This window comes from Leguminivora glycinivorella, chromosome 26 (assembly GCF_023078275.1).
Source record: "Leguminivora glycinivorella isolate SPB_JAAS2020 chromosome 26, LegGlyc_1.1, whole genome shotgun sequence".
In the NCBI taxonomy this organism is placed as follows: Eukaryota; Metazoa; Arthropoda; class Insecta; order Lepidoptera; family Tortricidae; genus Leguminivora; species Leguminivora glycinivorella.
In genome coordinates, this window is record NC_062996.1 from 6,825,544 (window position 1) to 6,849,975 (window position 24,432).

A 24,432-nucleotide genomic window follows, 5' to 3' on the forward strand; every position below is an offset into this window, starting at 1 on the left:
ACAAGCATGGTACGCGTTCACCTACACGAGGTTAGACTGTGCTAGGAACGCGCCTCTTTCATATATTTGATCGCCAGTGTCCGAGGTGTGGCGACACAGAGGGTTGGTCTGTGTATTACGATGACGTCCAAGTGGCACCTTTTATTTTATAACGTCACATACACGGTCAGGGTCAACGTTTAGCAGACAGACTTGAGGACTTTTCAGACGTTTGGGTTCTATATGACACCCCTTGATTTTCAGGCGTCCATAGATTACAGTCACCGCTTTCCTGATAATGAACCAGTGTCGAATTGAACGACCGTATGCCTGTTTGACCACCGACGCTTTGACCGTATGCCTGTTTGCCACCGACGTGGTATAAAAAAAAGGTTTAATTTAGCAAAATGTATTGCATTAATTTCCCTTTAATGTAAATCAGTGAAGATATATTGTTGACACAGTAAGTGCACAGTAAACATGTAGTATAGGGAACATGACTGTAGTTAAAATAAAATATTTTATACCATGCACGAGACGAGATAAAGCATTAGAGAATTATAAGAACAACATGGACAGAAAGTATTTTTAAATCCAATTTCTATTTAATAAGTCAGGTAGAAATATATAAAGTAGGTAGCTGAGTTGACCGTGACGTCACTCAATTCGATTTCATATAAATTCCATATTAGCAAGTCGTTCAAATTCGTTTTGACAGTTTTTAAAAAGAAGCTGATTTGACTAGGAGGCAAGTAGCCTATTGCAGCATGTCTGATGTCCAGTTTTATCACAAAAACGAAAAATAGTCCTCATAACATTGCAGCACACGATAAGTATATGTACTTGATTAAATTTCTCGCCTTGATTTTACTGCTACAGTAATTATGGAATTAGGGTTCCTTCAATCTATATCATGTGATAGTTGGCGTAGAAAAAATATAATAATTTTCCTTTGAATCCGCTCATTTCTTCCTAGAAAGTGCGGAATGAGTCACAGATAGACAGTCTGGCAAGAAAGAGTAGACATTAAAAAGTGGCAACATTATAGTGACGTCCCTTCCAATCAATATATGGAAGAAAATGGGACGGCACTAATTGATGTCGGCGCTTTTCTCTGTACTACATTGTTCACTTATTCAGGTCTTCTAGGGTGACTTGTCCATTGATGTTCCTTCTCTGGTTCACGATTCATGCATATTTGCTAAATAACAAAAAAGTACTGTAAACAATAATCTGCCCTGTTTCGTTTCGTGGCAGCTTCCGATACGATACGCTGCAACCAAGTGTTGGAACAATTTTCCGCCACCAGACAGAAACTGATGTTAATTTTATAACCTCTTAATTATAACCTTAATATCTATTTGTTCCAATTTCAACAACACTTACCGATAACATAACTACCTACTTACTACTCTCTGTCAATTACGTAAAAAATGTGTTTGTTAACAGTACATGTTCTATTCAGTATCTGATTAATGTTTAATTATTTTCTTATTTTCTTTTATGCGGCATCCTATTACATATCTAAGTACTAGTTATTGATTAGTTAGGTACTTATTATGTATGCCAAATACACAAAATACACAGAAAATACACGTTGTTTATGAATGTAGTTAAGTCCATCTAAAAGTTAAAGAAATTAATAGAATAAATATTATGCAGAACCCACAGTTACGAAATTCAAACTCAGTACTTACCTATTTTTTTCTCGGCATATGAACAGTGTCGTTCATATTATGTGTTGGTAGTGTACTTCTTAAACATGAATTTCGCCATATTTTGTATTATTGCACGTGAGTTTATTGTACCTACTTTTAAGGCAGAGTTTGTTAAACTGGGATTCACGGAGCCCTTAGGGGTCCATATTTATCGGGGTCCAAGTACTTGATGTATCTTATCTTATCTTATCTTAAATCTGCGGGGGTCTTTCCGGATACACTTCGACCCATCGGGATCTTTTGTGCAATTACCCCCTACGATCCTAAGATCCTTCAGCTATTCAGGAGCTTCTCGACCATCTTCACGTATCGGATGATGAGGCTCATGGTATAGTAGGGGGAAATTAGCTAAAATTACGGCATAATTAATGGAAGGTTTTTTTTAATTGAAATATGTACGTTATAGACTGAAGTTATTTTTCATCAACCCTCCCCACTCCTCCCCCCTCTGCGTCACCCCTCTACCCTCCCTTAAAGTGCCGAAAATGCGGTTTTTCTCGATTTCTGACAAAACTGTTGAAGATACAGAAAAAGCGCGTAGGAACGAAGTAATCCTTAATAAATTTACTACAAATCATTCATTAACACTTTGGTTCTAGTACTTATAGTTTTCGCGTGATCCGTCACGAAAGTTGGTCCTTTGCTGCAATTTTCTTTATTGAATGTTAAGTTTTCGCCCAAAATGCTTACGAAATCGTCGAAATTTGTTTGATATGACTAAAATATTGTAACCCAGTACTAAAATAAAATTAAGGGGGAAAAATCACTACCATGGGTGGAATTTCTAATATGTCTTGGAATTCCAATAATTATTTAAGACGTAATATTTTCACAGTAGTAGTCGCTAGGAATACCATTGATCCATATAGTATATCGATGACTGGGGATGAGCTTTTGGTAGCTGTTGGTAGAGCCCTGGAGTTTCAATCCAGAAGCCGTGAGTTCAAGTTCCACCCATGGTAGTGATTTTTCCCCCTGAAATTCATTTTCAGTTTATAATATTTTAGTAATATCAAACAGATTTCGTAAGCAATTTGGGAGAAAACTTAACATTCACTAAAGAAAATTTCAGCAAAGGACCAACTTTCGTGATGGATCACGCGAAAACTATAAGTGCAAGAACCAAAGTGTCAATGAATGATTTGTAGTAAATTTATTAAGGATTACTTTGTTCCTACACGCTTTTTCTGTATCTTCAACGGTTTTGTTAGAAATCGTGAAAAACCGCATTTTCGGCTATTTAAGGGGGGGAATAGGGGTGACGCAGAGGGGGGAGAGATGGGGAGGGTTGATGAAAAATAACTTCGGCCTATAATGTACATATCCCAATCAAAAAAAATCTTCCATTAATTATGCCAATATTTTCATACATAACTCTATGGTAGTCTATGGCTTCGATACACAGCAAAGTCACCACGGGAGGTACCGGCCGCCGAAAAAAGATAGTCATAGGGTGGAACAAACATGTAAGCGAAGCGCACAGGGAGGCCAGGGCTAGATTCCAGGACTGGGTTTCGTGTGGTAAGCCGAATGGTGGGTCCGTTTTTGAAGCAATGACTCATAGTCGTAAAATCTTTAAGTCTAAGCTCAGATGGGTCCAAAATCATCAAGACCAAATAAAAATGGACTTACTTGCCGCACATCACAAGAAAAATGATTTTCGAAATTTTTGGAAAATGACAAAAAAGTTGGAAACTAGGCCTGGACTTTCTGTAAGCGTAGACGGAGTTTCAGACCCTAAGGGCATTGCGAATGTATTTAAGGATCATTTCAGCGTTCCACCCGCTGCATCAACCGGGGCCCGGCGGCAGCGGCTGCGCGATTTTGGGGTATCGGAGGGGAGTGACTTTCAAGTCCATTTCACTGCAGATGACGTAAGAAAAATAATAAAAGATATGAAAAGGGGAAAGTCGCCCGGTCACGATCACTTAAGTGTCGAGCATCTGCTGTTTGCTGGACCTCACCTGCCCCGCATACTGGCAATGTTCTTTAACCTTTGTATATGTCACTCGTACTTGCCATCTGATTTGACCAAAACCATTGTAGTGCCTATTGTCAAAAATAAAACGGGTGACATATCCAATAAGGCTAACTATAGGCCTATATCGTTAGCGACAATAGTGGCTAGGGTGCTCGACGGCTTGCTCAATGTACAATTGGACAAATGTGTAATGTTACATGATGCTGTTCGGCTTTCGACCTGGTTTATCCACCGAAAGTGCCATCATCTGTCTAAAGCAAGCCGTTGAGTACTACACACGAAGAAAGACACCTGTATATGCGTGTTTCCTCGATCTATCCAAAGCCTTCGATCTTGTTAACTATGATTTATTGTGGAAGAAGCTTGACGAAGTGCATTTTCCTATGGAACTTACGCGCATATTCAGGTGTTGGTATGGTGGCCAGCGAAATTGTATTCGCTGGGGTAGTGAGTTGTCGGACGAGTATGGTCTGGAGTGCGGGGTGCGGCAGGGGGGGCTAACCTCACCTAAGCTTTTTAATTTGTATATCGATGCCCTGATTGGTGAGCTCAGCAGTACACGTGTCGGTTGTCATATTGATCGGGTTTGTTTCAATAACATTAGCTATGCCGATGACATGGTACTGTTGAGCCCATCGATTGGCGGTCTGAGATTGCTTATTGAGAGGTGTGAGGTATATGCCCGTGCGCATAACCTTAAATATAATGTGACCAAAAGCGAATTTATGGTGTTCAAAGCGGGAAGCAAGTGCCCATCACACATCCCACCCATTCGTTTGAATGGCATGCAGCTGAAAAGGGTTTCATCATTTAAATACCTTGGGCACTTGGTAACCGACGATTTCCGTGATGACGCGGACATTGAGAGGGAGAGGAGAGCGTTGGCCGTCAGGGCCAACATGATAGCTCGCAGGTTTAGCAGGTGTACAGCGCAAGTGAAAATCACATTATTTCGAGCTTTCTGTACATCGCTGTAGGTACACCTGCAGCCTGTGGACTCGGTACACGCAAAGGACGTTTAACGCCATGCGCGTACAATATAACGACGCGTTCAGGGTGTTGTTGCGGCTGCCGCGGCATTGCAGCGCGTCCGGCATGTTCGCGGACGCGCATGTGGACGGGTTTCATGCGACGCTGCGTAAGCGCTGCGCCGCGACGCTGCGCAGGGTGCGCGATAGCCGCCACAGCCTCCTGAGCGTAGTTGCTGAGAGATGGGACAGTGGCCTCATCAAGCACTGGTCCTCTCTCCACTTATCTCTAGTACCTAAGTTAGTTATTTAAGATTATTTTTAAGTTAACCATAGTTTTTATGTTTTAGGTTAAGTTATACTAACAAAATATGGACCTTGTTTGTCTGAAATAAATGCATTTTATTTTTATTTTTTTATTTTATTTTTATTTATTTATTTTATAACTTTCCAGAAGCAACGTACTAGTAGCTCTCTGAAGTCCTTTGGTACCAGGTAGCCTGCTCCAAAGTTCTTCATTCTTTGTCTGGCGAGGGCGTGACATTCACACATAGAGTACTTGAAGTAGACCAGGCACTGAACTTAACATAGCCTTAAGATTTTTTATCCTAGATTATTGTTTTGACTGAGGTCCTTGTGAGTGTTTCGTTCAGTCCGCTACAGAGATAACTAATTAGGATTACCCATAGACATGTGCGCAGAGCTTTAGCTATTTCCGCAGTTGACTGAACTTTTTTGATAAGCAGAAACGTCTGCAATCAACATACTTATATGTGATTAATTAAGAACCAACCAATAAGCTCATAAAATCCTGAATGGTGTTAGTTTTAGGATTCTATTTCAGAATTGAGGGAAAAGGAATAAGGTCTAATAGTAAATTTAAAAGTGGAAAATGTCTGCCTTGGGTGAGACTTGAACTCACGGAATTTAGCATGGTTAGCGCATCGTAACTGGTGAATTTCCAATATGACTTGGAACTCCGGTTGCCGTTTAAGAAGTTTAACACTCTTACGGTAGATGTCGCTACGGGTCCCATTGACCTTAGTAGTGGAAAATTTCGCTGGCTTGGTTGAAGTCTTGGTGGCTCAGTTGGCAGAGCGCTGGAGTATCGATCCAGAGGCCGTGAGTTCAAGTCTCACCCAAGGCAGACATTTTCCACTTTTAAATTTATTCTAAGCCTAGTGGCATCGATTGCAGACGTTTCTGCTAATCAGATGTTAAAGGTCTAATAGTGTTTCAGAACTTTTACAATAAGTATTATCCTTTTAGTATCAGCAACCATACAAGCCGGCCCCCTCCCTAAGCTACGGCACCGCCTCCCAAGATGGGCCCGCGCCAGGCTGCCGAGACTCCGCCCCATCAAACTGGTACAAACATCAGAGGAGGCCTTCCACGTGCCTGAGGCTAGACGTTTCGACACCATCGCCATTGATGCCAATGATGGGAATAACAATTTTGCAATATCATTTAAAGGTGATTTAAGATCATTAGCTAAGAATAGTATTAGCGATAATATGAGATCAGTATTTGGAAAAAACGACGCTATACATTTGACTAAAGGTAAAAAGAAGAATAATATTTTATTGAACATCGTAGAACAGTTGGTAGAGGACGAGAAGCAAAAACAGGATGGCCGAGACATTATGGAGGTTTCCTTAGGATTAAAGAGAGGGTTGAGAAGGCAAGGGGGACTCCCGCCTAAGTTGACTTACGATTTCAATGAACTGGTTGATTAGATTAAGTTGAATTATTGGTAAATATATTAAAAGAGAATATAATGTGCATTTTCTTATATAATAAATATTGTTAAGGTAAGGTCAATACGCTTAAAAACACATTCACTACCAGGCGATCGATTTTTGAATTTCGAACGCACGAATTCGCTATTTTTGAAGAATAATGGCTAGTAATTTTTCTCCTCACTAGCTCGGAAACACGTGTTTTGTCCTTTAATACCAGCGGGTAAAAACGCATTTTATCCACTAGTGGGTAAAGTAATTTGACCTTGAATAAAGTCAAATTAACTGCTTTAAAATTGATAAAAGTAGGTGAATCTAGTAATAAAGATGATTTACCACCTGTGGAACTACTGGAAGCAGTGATAAACGCATTTTTTGCGTTGTAGTTTCCTCGCTATAGTGAGGGGAAAAGTTTTGTGTTACACTCGGGTGCAAATGTATTTTACTTCTCGTGTGTTAAAAAACTCGCAAGTTCAGGATTCTATTATCGAACCACTCGCTTCGCTCGTGGTTCAACTATAGAATCCTTTCACTTGCTCGTTTTTCAATTCCACACTCGGCGTTAAAATACAACTTTGCCCCCTTGTATAACAAATAACTATTAAATTGTACTAACAGAATCGAAAACGAGTGGTCATTAGTAATGACCACTCGTTTTCGATTCTGTTAGTACAATTTAAATCGCTAGTAGTGGAGATATTATTGAACGAATTTCGCAAAATCGAATGGCCGAGATTCAGAAATCGGCGCACTACGTCAGAAACCGGTCGTAATTTTATAAGCGCCCGCTTGTATATCGAGAGCCCGCTGGGCGGGTTCTGCGGTATCTGAGAAAGTTCACGAGTGCCCGCCTCGTGGGTTCTTGGTTGCAAAAGTGTTGTGTCAAACGATATTGGGGTGTTCACTTGGCCTGTTTAAATAATGATTGTTTATTGAGAGTTCATACGTTTACCACTAATCGCGAGTAGCAAAAGCATGAACTCTCAAAAATACCTGTGACAGTGAGTAAAAAGGCCAGACCCCCGTATGTATTACATTATTCTGCAGGGTTAGCACATGATTGCCGCGAGATAGATGACACGTCTTCTTCTAATTGCATTAATGCCATAAGGACGGGTAGTCTATCTCGCGGCAGTATACTCTCGCGGCAATCATGTGCTAAGCCTGCTGGTATTTCCGAAAACAAATCTCGCAAAGCGAGGATCTAATTAGCCCTATAGGTAACTCAACTCTCTCCAGAAAACCGCCGCCTGCGTCGGGCAGTCAGCAAATCGGAGACAGAGCGGTTACGCGCAGTACTCAACGCTGGTTTGCTCATGCAGTCCGTACTACTGTCTACCGCACAGGTACTTATGAATCGAACGAGGAACGAGGGACGGCCTGAGTTACGTGAGTGACCCTTCGAATGATTAAAGAGTTGCAACTTTTAGGGCCGGTTGCATCAAACCATCTGTCATCGTTAAAGCGTTCGTTAAATTTTATTGTATGGGAAGTTCCATAGACGTCTGCTGCGTGACGATGATGTGTCTGTCAAAAGAGCATTCCTATTTTTTTGCCATTTTTTTTATTTTGATTTTTTTAGGGAATTTTAAGTCAATTGTACTTAGAATCACGAGTACTTTCAATATCACTGAGAGACAAAAAGTGTCCCAGAATTTCCAAACATTTTTGTTACTTTCCTCTTTTGCTACCCCACAAATGTACGGAAAATGGTAAGAAAATAAGAAAAAATCGTATGGGACAATTTTGTTTAACTACTGTCTACTATCACATTTCAAGTGGCAAAAAAAAAAGAAATGTTCAAATGTGGTTGATGCAACTGGCCCTTAGTGTCCTAGAGTTAGCGTTGAGTTGGAGAATTTATTTGAAAATATCAATGAATTGATCATTTTCGATTATGTATAATGCTGTAGGTAAACTAATGTGTAATGCTAATGTCACTTTTTACCTAAACTTAGTGGTTAAGTAACACATTCTTTTTGTACCATGTTATTGCCGGTGACTGCACAAGTTGTTCCGAGATATCAGGTCAAATTATATTTCAACAACTTTAAAATAACTCTTAAAAATACTGAGTGTAAGGGGTGCCTTTCCACCAGAGACGTGCTCTACGGTGCTACGGATGCGTCTGATATCCACCAATCTTGACAGGTGTTTCAGCGCCGATTTCCGCAAATTTCTCTTGTCAGTCCTGCGGTAGACTATGTCGGTCTCGTATCGGTCTAATAAGTCATCAGAAAAGGTGCTCTTCGAATATTACACCATAAATCGTCTGCAACAGACGTTAAGGCCAATGATGATGATGACTTGACTTAATGTCCTATGTCCCCTAGGTGGGGCAGAGGGCGTCCACAGCGCGCCGCCACCTCGATCGGTCTTGAGTTTCATGCTTTAATTCGCTCCAAGTCTTTCCAATAGCCTTTCTTTTTATGGGATAGGAGGCAAACGAGCAGACAGGTCGCCTGATGGTAAGCGATCACCGCCGCCCATGCACACCCGAAACACCAGTATTGGAGGTGCGTTGCCGGCCTTTAAGATGAGTGTATACGCTCTTTTCTTGAAGATTTGAAGGTCGTATCGGTCCGGAAATACCGCTGGCGACAATTCATTCCACAGTTTAGCTGTGCGGGGCAGGAAGTTTCTGGAGAAACGCACAGTTGAGGACTGCCAGCCATCTAAATGATGGCGATTAGTCCTTAGTCCGTTTTCATATTATCCGATCCGATATCGGAAGGATTTCAATAGAAAAAATCCAACATGGCGCCTGTAATGTATGGGATATCGGTCCGACTTCCGATATCGGATCGGATAATGTGAAAACGCACTTAGCATCTGCAATAATAGTCCGTTGCCATGTCGCCAATTTTGCTTCGGACGGCAACTTTTTATTTTTCCTTGGGGGTTCCAGACAGCGTAGTCGAACCCGTTCCCACTAACGCTATGCTTTGTGGAACAATGACATTATTGGTGGATATCAAACAACACATTCACGTAGCGAAACTCTGGTGGAAAGGCACTCTAACGCATGTTCTCTACTTTAAACATTTACAACAAAATAACTTTATAGCCCAAAATCAGTACGGTTTTAGAAAACAAGCCAACACATTATCAGCGACAATTTTGATCTCATCACTAAAATCAAAACTAGCATTGACCAGAAACAAATTTGTCTGGGAATATTCATAGATTTAAAAAAAGCGTTCGATACCGTTAATCACGAACTGCTCCTTCAAAAGCTTGAGAACATCGGCATCACAGGAACGGCTTATAGCATATTAAAATCATATTTGGATAGTCGATCCCAAATTGTCAAAATTGGCAACTACACTAGTAATCCTCTAGAAATCAAATGCGGCATCCCTCAAGGATCTATTTTAGGCCCACTCCTGTTTCTGATTTACGTAAATAACGTGTGTAACATAGGACTAACTGGAGAAACGACTTTATACGCAGACGATACCTGTATATTTTACTTTGGAACAGACCTCTTGGAACTAACACGGCACGCTCAACTCGATTTGGACAAATTTTATACTTGGTGTCAGCATAATCAACTAACTATCAATACCAAAAAAACTTCCTATATGATATTTGCAGCGAAAAATAAAACAATCCCACAGCTTCCGATCTTAACCATCAATACCGATATAATTCACCGTTCCTATCAAGAAAAATATCTTGGCCTCCTCCTAGACGATAAATTAAGTTGGAAGGGACACATTGAACACGTAAGATCTAAATTAACGGCCCTAACTGGTGCGCTTCGAAAAATTTCGGGATGTGTCCCTCACAAAGTACGGATGACTGTGTACAATTCCTTAGTCAAGTGTAATTTAGAATATCTAGTCGAAGTATGGGGTTGTGCTGCTAAAACCAATCTAATAACTTTACAACGGTCGCAAAATAAACTTATTAAATCCTTATTTAAATATGACTAAGTACCTTATGAATAGAATACCGAAACACTGTACAATAGAACCAAACTATTTAATATAAAACAACTTTACACTTACACTACCTGTATCTTAATTAGAAAAATCTTGTCAAATGAAATACATACGAACATTACTTTGACGAAAAGAAATTTTAGGCATTGTTTGAGAAATACAGACAAAATTAAACTTATTAAGCACAGAACAGGTTACGGTAAAAAAAGCATCATGTCCGAGGGAGCCCAGATGTACAATAACTTACCCAGTGAAGGGAGAGACAGCAAATCATTAAAATTGTTTAAAGTGAAGTTAAAAAAATATATCAGTGACAATGTATATTAAGTATCAAAGACTAGCTGGATAAAACTATATTAAGAAAATTGTTTATATCTTAAGCTCATTGTAAGTGAACTTTTGTTCTTTATGAGTAATAAAGTCTTTAAATCCAAACTATATTTTACTAGCCCCGATTCATATGTATTGGTCTAGTCCATCGATCTAAACTACCTAGATGCACCATCACGGCTTAGAATGTGTCCTCAGCAAATTGTGCTTGAAAATGTTCTAAGCACAATTGGGCGGTCAGTAGCGCTTCATCCGCCGTGTCGGCAACATGCCTAAGTGCTCCGTAAAAAAGTGCGAAAATAACACCTTATATACGTTAAAAAAGGATGACGTATCGTATTTCCGGTAAGTAATTGTTAATAATTTTATAATGTTATGCATTTGTGGCCAAAATGACTTACTAAAAACATTTATTTTCTAGAATAATCAAAGTAAATTCCTTGATTTGGTCTTACGCAGTTTGTCTCTTTCTCTCGCGCTATACTAGTAATGAGCGGACGGCGACAAAAGATGGATGAAGTGGAACATAGTTAAAAATGGAATGATGGAGTCGCTAATTTATATTTTTTTGTAAAAGAAGCCTATTTCATATTAATAGTGTATGTATTTATTTATTATTATGGACCAATAAGTCTGAAATAAATGATTTCAATTCAATAATATTAATACATATCTTATAAATTACTTTAATTATAAAAAGAAACAAGCCGGGAGTAGCAAATTCGTTTTTAAGTAATAAAAAAGGTTTTTATTCCAGATTCCCAAAACAAGACGTTGAAAGGGAAAAATGGCGCAAGATTATAGCTGAGGAGCGGAGAAAAGATTTACCCACACAAAGCTATGAAAGAAATTACGTAGAATAATAAATTAATGTCATCATTCAATTCTTCTTTGTTTTAATAGCTACTTAATTCATATTCTCCAAGAGCACCATCCCTCACACACACCACATACAATCCCTCAACTGTTTACCTTCACATAATCGCTACACAAACACTCACTACACGCACACACACACACACACACACACACACACACACACACACACACACACACACATATGTTATATATATATATATACATACATACACACACACAACCAGTTTTTAGCAAAAATACGGCAAATTTCCTCATTCTCGCCTTTCATCTCATAGCGCGACTCCCATGATGCCTCTGTCCATCCTCGTTCCCAATTTAAAAATGGCGTTTAGATTGTTGCAGCGCGAACGAAATTAAACTTATGTTGGTTGCAATAAGACGTAGATTTGTTTAAAAATATGCACACCTGCGATCTGCGGTCATAAAATTTTATGGCTTTCGCGATGATCACATTCATTAATGTCATAACCGCCAATTGCTTGCATTTGAAATTGAACTTTAAGTACTAAGAAATAACGTTTTTTTTTGTAAAAAAATTAAAGTAGTTTTTACTACATTGCGAAGTTGTCGTTTGTCAACTAGACGCACACATTTGCAACTAAGCGATCGGACACTTTTGAGTGTCGAATTTGTAGGTGATAGTGTATCTAGGGAAGTTTAAATCGATGGTCTAGTCAGACCATTTTTTGAGGTCCTCCTGTTTGTACAAAAATAATGTCTTAGTACTCTTAGTTCAAAAATCATTAATGTTTAATGCGAATACTAATCTAGTTTATGTTTTATGGCAGTTGCACATTAACTTAATCTAAATACAAAAACAATTCTTCAAGCATGCAGAACTGCTATAGGAGAGGAAAACGTGATTAGGACAACATTTTTTTTAAAGTTCTTTTTTTTACGTCACATGCAATTTTATTTGACAATCAAAATAAACTATTACAATTTTACAATTCTCACTACTGGGTCGTGACTACATGTGTAAAAGTTATTAGAATAAACAAAATATTTCTGTATTACTGGACGAACTTCATTGCATCGAGGCTAGTATAAATTATAAGGTTCCTAAATAAAACAACACAGTGTAATAGATCATTTTATTTCTATTCATACAAAATATTTAAAATCGCTCCACAACCCCCCCCTCGATCAACAATAAGGGCCTATTTATTGTCGAGAACTCGCATACGAGTTTTATTACATTGCGGTATTTGATGGTTGTGCAAAATTATATGATACTTCAACATCCCGCAATGTAACTGAAATCGCATGCGAGTTCGCACGTCGTCTAAACCAGGCCTAAGCGCCAGAAGCAGGCGAGAAACAACTTTAGGCACATTGTCAAATTTCAATACTACTTTTGTACAAGTGTCATCATCATCATCATCATCATCGTATCAGCCGGAAGACGTCCACTGCTGGACATAGGCCTCCCCCAAAGATTGCCACAATGACCTGACTGCGCCACCCGCATCCAGCGGACTCCTGCGACCTTCACCAGGGGCCCATTTCTCGAAAGTTATTAGTCTAATAATATTAGTGTGTTGTCATGGCAACCCATACGATTTGACAGTTCGTGGACTAATAATATTAGTCTAATAGGCTACTTGCCTCCTAGTCAAATCAGCTTCTTTTTAAGAACTGTCAAAACTTATATGGAATTTATATGAAATCGAATTGAGTGACGTCACGGTCGACTCAGTTACTTTATATATTTCTACCTGACTTATTAAATAGAAATTGGAATTAAAAATAACTTCTGTTCATGTTTTTCTTTTAATTATCTGATGTTTTATTTCGTGCATGGTATAAAATATTTTATTTTAACTACAGTCAAGTTCCTTATATCATTCGAGAAATGGGCCCCGGATCATCAGTCCATCTTGTGGGGAGCCTACCCACGCTGCATCTTCCGGTACAGTCACCGGCAAAATTAAGTGGTGATTTCTGTACCTTGCCGCTTTTAATTATTTGACGACTTCGTATGACATTTCAAACAAGATGTTAATAGGACAAGGTACAGAAATTATCACTTATTTATGCACTTATGCAGAGTGGAGAACGAAGGCGTGGTCAGTTCAGACATTTTTACGATGACGATGATTTGAATGAAATATTTTTGTAGACTCGCCCGTTAAAGGGTTAAGGGACTGGTCCCAGCACTAGCTAGTAAGCTATGAGTTATCGGCTATAAAAACGAACAAAAAATAAGCACTACCGTGGAAATAAAACATACACGGCGATTTTGATAGCTCACCGCTGGGCGAGTAACTATAAACATCGCCGTGTCTCTTTTATTTGCACGGGAGTGATTATCTTTTGTTAATTTTTATAGCCGATAACTCATAGCTTACTAGCTCGCGGTGGGACCAGTGCCTAAAGGAAAAAAGGTTAAAAAACAGTAATGTTTACGTGATTTATTAAAACAAATAAAACGTTAAGTTTGCCCTGCTTTGCGCTCACAACAGTCATTTACCCATAAAAATATAAATTAAAAAGACGTATAAAATCTTACCCACCGTTACTAACTAAATTACTTTATATTTTACTATATAGCTTACTGTAGTTTGGAAAAAACAAAGAGAGTAGGCAAATAATAATCAAAACTAGATATAAATTATAGACAAAGTCCAAACCTTTTTTCTCTTAGAGGAACGTCTATTTTTGCAAAATAAGGTCAATACTGGCAAGTGTGTGACGCGTGATTGTCGCTAGATGTCACTTAACTATGCATATACAAGTAACTCGCATTTATTCCTCTATTACTCAGAATTTTAGCACACGGGGTTTTCTCCCAAACACACGGTAACGGAAGTGAGACATTTTTTTTTTAAACCAATATCAATGTGGATAATTTCAAATTGCCCACTCTCACGCGTTTAACGCAAAACAATATCAAAAAAATACATCTAAATGTGGAAATCATATTTGTGCCTTTAGGAATGACTACTAAACACGCATAACCCCGTCTATATCCGTTTTGCCCACGACGTCAAAATCCGTCAGTGTGGCCAATGCAATGCAATGTTTAAATTCTGCATGCGCGGATCCAGGGGGGGGGGGGTTCCATGGGGGTCACGACCCCCTGGAGCCTAGGTTAGCCAAACAAATAGATCGACCCCCACGAAGCTGAATCCGCCCTTGAAATTCTGTCAATATAATATGCTATTTACATTTTTTTTTAATATTTCCTTGAATGGTTTTTCATGTGGCCTCCATAGAAAAGAGTCCACATGCTGGTCTCTTCTACTGGAATACAAATAAAAACATTAAAAACGTTTAATATTAAAGCACAGGGATCCTTAGGTGCTGGAAAGTCACATATAGTCAATAGAAGTACAGTCACGGACTTTAATTCTTGATCCACTTTTAGCTCATTTTATACTGGAACGTCATAGCTTAACTATACTTAACTATGAAATGTCCAGTATAACAGCTAGAAGTGGACCAACAATTACAAGTCCGTGACCGTCCGTCAGCAGTTCTCAAAAAGTTTGTACATAGCCACGTCAGCAAAATTTTAATTGATCCTATTTTGTTACCAACATTTAGTAATACATATAAGTCGACTTCCGCAAGATATATACAGGATAATTGTTATAATTAAGAAAATAATATCTGGGCGACCGAGCTTCGCTCGGTTCTATTTTAATATATCACGTCTTTGGATAAAAAAAAAACTCTTATAAATACAAAAACAAAAAAAAGACAAAAAACAAAAACTTAATTTCTGGCCGGGATTCGAAACCCTGACACCTACGATCTATCTGCGTACATTGGACCGACCTCGTACGACTGAGCTAAGCGGAATCGATGCGCGCGCGGCGAAATTAAGGACCATATTTTACGTTTACTAACGCGAAAGAAAAACTCATGAAAACTCGAAAATTCGCGTTTTCCGGGATCTAGGGCTACGCTAGATCGATTTTTCACCCCCGAAAACCCCCACATAACAAATTTCAGCGAAATCGTTAGAGCGGTTTCCGAGATCGTCGGTATATATAAATAAATAAATAAATATACAAGAATTGCTCGTTTAAAAGTATAAGATATAGATACTAGAGAACTTTAATGACGAAATAAAACTTACTAACATCTCAATTCATCGAAATAATCTTGGTAACACTTGCACTTTTTCCTTAATTTTTGTACAACTTCTTAAGAACTGCTCACGTAGGACCAAGGATTTAAAATTAGAGTAACTCATTTTTTTCTCATTTAAAAAATGTGTTTAGATAATATTGGAGACTTGGCCCGTTTAGATATTTCTGTACATATAATATATCATCTCTTTCTGATGAGAGAAAGAGACAATGACATTTATTTCTTATAATATCTCTATTATTGCTGATAATTAAATTGAAATATTAAAAAAACAATTTACAATTTTATTTAAAAAACTGTACGTATTAATTTAGCTAAATATGTATTTTGTAACAATATCATTTATTTATCAATTGGGTGAATCAACTTTTCTTGCCCGTTATTGCCATGGTTACGGTCCCCTGAGTCACGCCTCCAAGCATGCATGTAGTCCATTGTAGCAAATTAAGGACAGGGCTTGTTAACACCAGAAAAATACATGTTTGCATAGTTTAAGTAGCATAATTTTGCATAAAACCAGCGTGACTCAGGGAACCGTAACCATGACAATAACAGGCAAGAAAAAGTTGATTCACCCATTATATTACAGGCATTTAAGCATAAGACATAGTATAGTTGTTTCAACTACCATTTTGTATGATATTTACATTGATATTTTTATTGAAAATAAATACTTGTTTCTCAATCGAATTATGTCAACCGGTTCATAATATTATTACAGCAGTGGTTACAGTTTCATAATAATATTTTCTCAAACATGCAATGAAATATTGTCTTTACGTTCCTTAAAATGGGCTGGGAAGTATCGCTTTTTGGGCGCAACAACTCGAGAGGACTGTAAAGGGATTTCATATTATTTTTTAGGCCTAGGCCTGCAAAGTAACTTTTTTTTATAAAATATTGTCCTTTAGAGCATTTTTTTTTATTTCATTGTATGTTTGAGAAAAGCACTATACATGCCTCGGCGTGAAAACGGATTCCCGGCCTCGTATCCCTATCCCTATCCGTATATACCCACTTGGCCGGAAATCCTCATTTTCCCGGCCTCTGATGTAATGTACTATATAGCAGTGGCTAAAGTTTGTACAGATGTAGTGAGAAATGGGTTTCCTTTTTCCGGAAACGTTCGTATTTGTCATGCTAGTTCAGTCAGTCTCAGTACATCTTGTACTGAGACTGACTGAAATAGCATGACACGTTGGTGGGTGTTTTACAAAATAAATCTCGAATATCGAATTTCACTAGATCTGGACGCGCTTAGGGCTCATTCTTTGAGAATCGATTCGATCCTGACGATAAAAATAATGTGACCTAATTATTTTTCCTTTACGTCACTTAAAATTTCATGCTTAATTGTCGTCACAAAACTGACAGCGAGTTAATTTTTGTTAACAACTTACGCTAATTGCGGTGACCCAAATTCTGAAAATGCCCAACTACCCGAAAATGTACAAATTATTTGTTTACGTTTTTTTTTTACATACAGTCACCAGCATAAATAAGTGATGAATTCGGTACTTTGTCGATTTTAATCGTTTTACAAACTCGTATGACATTTCAAACAAAATGTTAAGGCCTGATTTAGACGGCGTGCGAACTCGCATGCGATTTAGTTACATTGCGGCCTGTTGAGGTTACATACAATTTTGCAGCCATCAAATACCGCAATGTAATAAAACTCGTATGCGAGTTCTCGTACCGTCTAAATGGGCCCTAATGTGACAAGATACAGTAATCATCACGTGACTGTACCTAACAATCGCATCTTTATGAAACAAGTATATATTTCTTAAATCATAACATGTCAAATAATACTTATTAAAATATCCAAATAACAATTTTCTAAGAATATCCGAATTTTTTCAATAGTATTTTCCAGAGATTCATGCCATTGATTTTGTCAAAGTATAATATTTATATTCTATCGAAATAACCAACATAATTATATGGCAATAGCATTAGTCAAAACACATACATTTTAAGTCGAAATGAATTCGACCAGCGTCTCGAAATATAAACGTAGAATTGACATGCAGAGTCCACGCGCCTGGCACAAACACAAACATCTTCCATGCGTTATCTCGGCACACGCCACGGCTTATGGCAGACTGAGGTTCGTTTTGACAAGTAATCTCAAGATTTGGTGAAGGTTTTAGTTTTACTAAAGCGACTGCCATCTGACCTTCCAACCGAAAAGAAGGGTAACTAGGTCTTATTGGGATTTAGTCTGGTTCGTACACGATATCCTTCACCGAAAAGCGATGGACAAATATCAAATGACATTTCGCACATGAGTCCTATGAAAAAAATCATTCACAAATTGGTATGAGCCGGGGTTCGAACCCGCAACCTTCGGATTGGAAGTCGCACGGTCTTACGATAATTTTTTTTTATCAATGGGGTGTTCGACCAACTGGCACGTTTGCCAAGTGTTTGTGGTGATGTTTGGAAAGGTGTTGTGTGTTTGTAACAAACACTAATCGTGTGGAGCCGGCATTATATTTTAGTTGCACCATTTTGATGGCATGTCAACACGTATAAAGTAAAACATTTTTAGCATCAGTTTTAAATACTTCTGCTATTGCAAGGAACTGATAATTTCAATGAATCTATTCAAGTTGTCAAGATCGATATAAAAAATGTATCAGTATGTTTTATTTAGTAGTGACATTAAAATTCAAGCCAAAGCGTGTTGAGGGCATTGCCCCCTAGTTAGTGTATGTTCGGCGCTCGCCTGTCGGCATTGATGGATCATTCATAACCAGAGATCGGACAGTTGGGAGTTATTTGTATGTCGTCTTCGAAATAATGAATATATGTTGATAGAATGATGACCAGTTGTCCGATCTCTGATAACAGTTGAGGAGTGTCTTTTCAAAATGACTTATTTCTATAAGTCAACAAGGTTTATTTCTCTAGGAAGACATAGATAAAAATAACCCCTGTTGACTTATAGTAATAAGTCCTTTTGAAAAGACACTCGTACTCCAGACCATATCAAATAAAGTTGGGTTTTTAGCATTGAATCCAAGCATGTAGAAGATTATGTAGTGTGATCACTTCAATAGCATTTGATGCATAAAAAAAAAGGTTTTTAACATAGTAAGTCCGAGCCTGTACATCTCATGTAGTGTGTAGGGGGACTCCCCCAGAAAGTGTATATTTGGCGATCACCTGACACCTTTGGTGGAACATTTATAACAGTTAGTTTAGTAAAATAAGGTTTAAAACATAGTAAGTCCAAGCCTGTACATCCCACGTAGTGTGTAGGGGCAACGCTGCTCTGATTACTGTATAATCGGCAATGACCTGTTGATTTCAGTAGATCACTTCTAAATGTTAGTCTGTTGTATAACCTTATTTAGAATTTTTACATTGTTGGTAAGTCCAAGCCTGTACATCTCACGTAGCGTGTAGGGGGCGTCGCCCCCCGGTTACAGTATATTCGGCGATCACCTCTGACTGTTATTTTAGTATCTGATACATACATTAGGTTTATAACATAGTAAGTCCAGGCCTGTATATCTCATGTAGTGTGGGGGCGTTGCCCCCCGGCTAGAGTATATTCGGCGATCACCTATGACTGTTATTTTAGTATCTGATGCATAGATTAGGTTTATAACATAGTAAGTCCAAGCCTGTACATCTCATGCAGTGTGGGGGCGTCCCCCCGACTGGTGTGGGCGCGATCACCTGTCGGCGCAGGGGGGCTGCGCGGGGGCGCGCTGCTTGCGGTGGTAGTGGTCGTCCAGCTGAAGGAGGCAACCTACGGCGCCGAAGTATCTGGAATAAATTAACTGGTATAAGTACAGTCTACCAATTGGAACCCTAGAACACTGTAGAACTATGTCTTAGTGACGTTATAAATGAGATTGTAAGAAATCTCTTACTGCTTGTCATTTTGTAGTCATGTGGGGTAACTGTGCGCAGAGGGTAACTGCGCAACGCCTTTATTAACCAGCGTTATTAGGGTCGTTTGTCAGTACATATGTGGATACGTCCTTCCTATACAAAATGTACTGAGGAGACGTTTTTTGAATTACATTCAGGTGGCGTGGCGCGGACGTCCGTTCCGCACCTCAGGACATGCGTCTCTTAGATGTGGCCGGTCCCTTAGGGTCGTTTGTGATATGTGGATACCAAATAAAGATTTGCGTCGCATAACTTGAAATCTGGGTAAATCCATTCTGCTTTAAGGTTGATTATATAAAATAACTGTTATTATAACTGAAAGATAATCAACCTTATAGCAGAATGGACTTACCCAAGTTTGAAGTTAAGCGACACATTTGTTGGTGAAGAATTAGTTCACACCAGCCCCTTTAGCACAAGTTGCCTTGTCGCGCGCAAGTCCATACTTGAAGTCGCGCTTGATGTATGGACTCGCGCGCGACAAGGCAAGTTGTGCTAAAGGGGCAGATGGAATCATACATTTACTAAAAAAATCCGGTGCTGTAGACGTAAAATTTGTTGTCTCAAACATTCAATGAAATATTGTCTTTACGTTCCTTAAAATGGGCTGGGAAGTATCGCTTTTTGGGCGCAACAACTCGAGAGGACGAAAGTAACTTTTTTATAAAATATTGTCCTTTAGAGCATTTTTTATTTTATTTCATTGTATGTTTTTACATTCGCGTGAAAACGGATTTCCGGCCTTTTATCCGGCCTCGCTCGCAGCTCGGCCGTTTATGAAATCCTCAGCCTCTGATGTAATGTACTATGCCTCTCAATACTTTTTTTTTCGTACGATTTTAAGCCCTTTATGAAGCTATGTTATGTCTCAATAACGTAATCTAAATTGTTATCAAAATTAGTCTGCTTATAATAAACAAGAAGAACAAATATTTATTGAACTAAAGAGATTTGAGGTTTGAGAAGACATTTTTGTCTCCAGCGCAATTGAAAGAGCTCATGATTCTAAGTAGAAAAAGTATAAATATTTCCACATTTGAAAAAAAAATTAAAACATACCAAAAAAAATCAGCCAAGTTCTCTTAGCTTAACTTGCAAAAATAAATTCAAATGAGATGTGTTCCTATAACTTACCCTTCATGCTCTAGGAAGAGCGCTTTTAGCGCGCCGCGTGACCAGTATGACATGGCATATGACAGCAGCTTCATTGAGAGAGGGTTCACTCGTAGGAAGTTACCGCAGAACACCACCTGTCAAGAAATTTATACGGGGGGAAAATTAATGCGTGAACAAAAACATGATTTTCTTTCTCTATCAACAATTCGTCACTACTTAAAAACCTTGTATCTTCGTCTGTCAATGAAAAGAAAATCGTAGTAAGTATGTATGGAATGCATATAGACTTACTGCGTTTTAACTTTGAGGAGCAGCGTGAGATACGAGATTTTTTAGTAGTGACGAATTGACGGTTGAATGTATAGTATAACGTGATTTTGTAAGTACTAGCCAAACTTTGCATAGTTGATTTTTGAAATCATAACTCATAATGAATGTATTTACGTAAAAACGTTCCAATAAATTGTCATTGAAATGAAAGATTTTCGTTTTCCATAGAACATAATGACAGTTTCAACGTTTTTGGAACGTTTTTGCGTAATTACGTCCCAATTAGTTCATTACCCACTCAGGTCCGTTGCAACAAAAATACGTATTTATAATTCTACAACGATTTCGGCAATGTATTGTCTATTTTCATATGTAATACAACTCAATGTAACTCTTCTGTAATGACTGTTTGTGCCAAAATAAAGAGAAAAAAAAAAAGACCTCAAAAGTCGCTATGCAAGGTTTGATTAGCCAACATTTTCTTGCGAAGTACGAGTATATTCTATGTATTTTTGTTGCTGATCGGAGGCGCAGTCTATAGCGGCCGAGGACAGAGCGAGGCTGTATAGAGACGCGACTCACCCTCTCAATATTCTGATTGCTGGCACACAGCCGCGCTATGAAACCGATGTTGTTTATATTGTAATAGAACACAGCTTCCATACTGTAGGAGTAGTCTTTAGCGGCCGAGGTCAGCGCGAGGCTGTATAGAAGTGCGAGGCTAGTATTCTAAAGTGTACTCTATATATTTTGGTTGCTGATCGGAGGAGCAGTCTATAGCGGCCGAGGTCAGCGCGAGGCCGTATAGAGACGCGACTCACCCGCTCAATATTCTGATTGCTGGCACACAGCGGCGCTATGGAACCGATGTTATTAGTAATAGTGACCAGGGTAGCCCGCGCGAGGTCCTCCCGAGACACCTTGGTTACAGTTAGCGGCCGAGGTCAGCACGAGGCCGTATAGAGACGCGACTCACCCTCTCAATATTCTGATTGCTGGCGCACAGCCGCGCTATGGAGCCGATGTTGTTGGTAATAGTGACCAGGGTAGCCCGCGCGAGGTCCTCCCGAGACACCTTGGTTACAGTTAGCGGCCGAGGTCAGAGCGAGGCTATATAGAGACGCGACTCACCCGCTCAATATTCTGATTGCTGGCACACAGCCGCGCTATGGAGCCGATGTTGTTGGTGATAGTGACCAGGGTAGCCCGCGCGAGGTCCTCCCGAGACACCTTCGCTCTCCGGTCCGCTGTGCACATCTGGCCGAAGCTGTAATAAAAAAGGAGGTTTGAAACTAGCTAAAATGCCACTTATAGCTATTTATTTAATAATGCGTACTATTTAAATATATGAATTTGTTTCTTCTATCTAAATTAAGTTCTGTGGGGTTGAAAGAAAACGAAACTGTGACATTGCAGTGACAGGTTGCCAGCCTCTCGCCTACGCCACAATTTAACCCATATCCCACAGTCGCCTTCTACGAGACCCACGGGAAGAAAGGGGGTGGTGAAATTCTTAACCCGTCACCACACAGGCAAATAAAACAGTTATAAAATATTACCATTTTTAATGGATTTTTAATACAATGAAGGTTAATAAGGTTAATACAAGGTTCTAGTCTAGGACACGTAGCGGAGAGAGATTTTGTTTAGAAAAGAAGGGTCGCTGGTGCCGAGCTCCTTGCTTTTATAGTGACGCGAAAGGGGAAACTGTGGCGCTTCAGTCTTCATTCTTATTGGTCGAGGCGCTGGCCGCCGCTCATTGGATCAGCGGGGTGACCGGAGGTTGGCTGTCCTGGACAGTGTTGCCAGTCATGGCGTTAACACGTACTATTTTCGGCAGTAGCCTAAAATAGCTCATAAGTCTCACTTACTAGTAACTGCAGCCTTTGTACCAGTCTATAGAGGCCTTTTAGTATTCTTTTTTTGGATTTTATTTAGAATCAGAGACCTATAAACACTTTACTATGGAAAGTCGTGTATAAATGATTTTAGGCCTCACCTGCTAGCCACTTATAAGACCTACCTACTGAACAATTACGGTGACAATAACCTAGTTAAATGCATGATGTATTTATGTAACAACAATGTTCTCATGGAAGTGATGTATATCTTAAATGGGAATAAATGTCTTTAAACCTAAACCTTATAAGACTATAGAGGCCTAAAATAGCTTATTTATTATACTTACTAATAAATGCAGCCTTTGGAGCAGTCTATAGAGACCTTAAAGCATTCTTTTTTTTAGAATCAGAGGCCTATAAACACTTTACTATGAAAAGTCGTGTAATAAAAGATTTTAGGCCTCACCTGCTAGCCACTAGGTCTCCTGAGAGTCCGAATCACGCGCAAACACCATTATTACTCACTATAGAGGCCTTTTAGACCTTCTTTTTTGGATTTTCTTCAAAACCAGAGGTATATAAACACTTTTTATTATGAAAAATATTGTAAAACATAATTTTAGGCCTCACCTGCTAGCCACTAGGTCCCCTGAGAGGCCGAAACGCGCGTAGTCACCATTATTACTTACTATAGAGGCCTAAAATTAGGAACACTTTTAATTAGGAAAAGTTTTGTATTAAAGATTGCAGGCCTCACCTGCTAGCCACTAGGTCCCCTGAGAGGCCGAACCGCGCGTAGTCCCCGCCGTATATGTCTCTGATGAGCTTGTCGACTGTAGTGTTGTCTCCAGAGGCCGCTAGCGTTATGGCCTCCTCGTAGCTACTGCAGCCGGTTAGCAGACAGCAGAGGCCGAGGAATGTGCCGCCGCCAAGACTGGAAGGTGAGTTTTTTTTAGAATGAAATGAAATTTTTTAGATTTAGGTTACAATGGTTGCAGGTCTAAAGCTCATAAGTTTATGTTGATTTATTACAAAGAGGATCAACTAAAAATTAAAATTATCATTATACATATTAAGCCTCCTAGTCTAAAATCAGTATTATTGTCATTAAAAAAATCATTTTTAAGAACTGTCAAAATTGCTTAATTTGAACGGCTTGTCTTTAAACCTATCTGGAATTTATATGAAATTGAATTGAGTGACGTCAACGGTCAACTCAGTTAATTTTATATTTGTACCTGACTTGTTAAATAGAAATTGGATTTAAAAATAACTGAAACAATGTCTATTTTTTCTTATAATTATCTGATGCTTTATTTCAAAGAGGTACATGGTACTTGCCTCCTAGTGAGCTTCTTTTTAAAAACTGTCAAGCACGTCATTTGAACGGCTCACACATCTTAAATAGATAATTTAGAGAACATTAGATTAACAATCAAGATAATAAAGTATCAAGTATCATTTACCATTAACCTTTTAAATATAATAGATAATGATAACTCCCACATTAATAGATAATTAGATAATATCCTTATATAAACATGATGTACTCATACATTTCATGGCGATCCTGCCAGTGGGGCTGCTCGAGCACTAGCCACTTGCTCGAGGCAGCCCACCCCGCCTTTAAATATTTTATTTTAACTACAGT

At 38.8% G+C, this 24,432-nt stretch overlaps 2 protein-coding genes across 2 annotated transcripts in view; one reads left to right on the forward strand and one right to left on the reverse strand.

Annotated features, from left to right (window-relative positions):
- Positions 1-1,705: 1,705 nt before the first annotated feature.
- On the forward strand, positions 1,706-6,424 carry LOC125239918. The gene is made up of 2 exons (XM_048147691.1): positions 1,706-1,772; positions 5,916-6,424. Exons 1-2 carry the CDS (start codon positions 1,742-1,744, stop codon positions 6,380-6,382), a joined length of 498 nt encoding a protein of 165 aa, XP_048003648.1. The 5' UTR covers positions 1,706-1,741; the 3' UTR covers positions 6,383-6,424.
- A 10,333-nt stretch (positions 6,425-16,757) lies between these two features.
- The window catches only part of LOC125239869 (pantothenate kinase 3), a 51,095-nt gene continuing 43,420 nt past the window's right edge, over positions 16,758-24,432 (reverse strand). The window contains 5 exon segments of the mRNA XM_048147595.1: positions 16,758-19,360; positions 19,362-19,425; positions 20,689-20,804; positions 22,072-22,207; positions 23,539-23,715. Coding sequence (XP_048003552.1) covers positions 19,259-19,360; positions 19,362-19,425; positions 20,689-20,804; positions 22,072-22,207; positions 23,539-23,715 — 595 coding nt within the window. The 3' untranslated portion in view covers positions 16,758-19,258.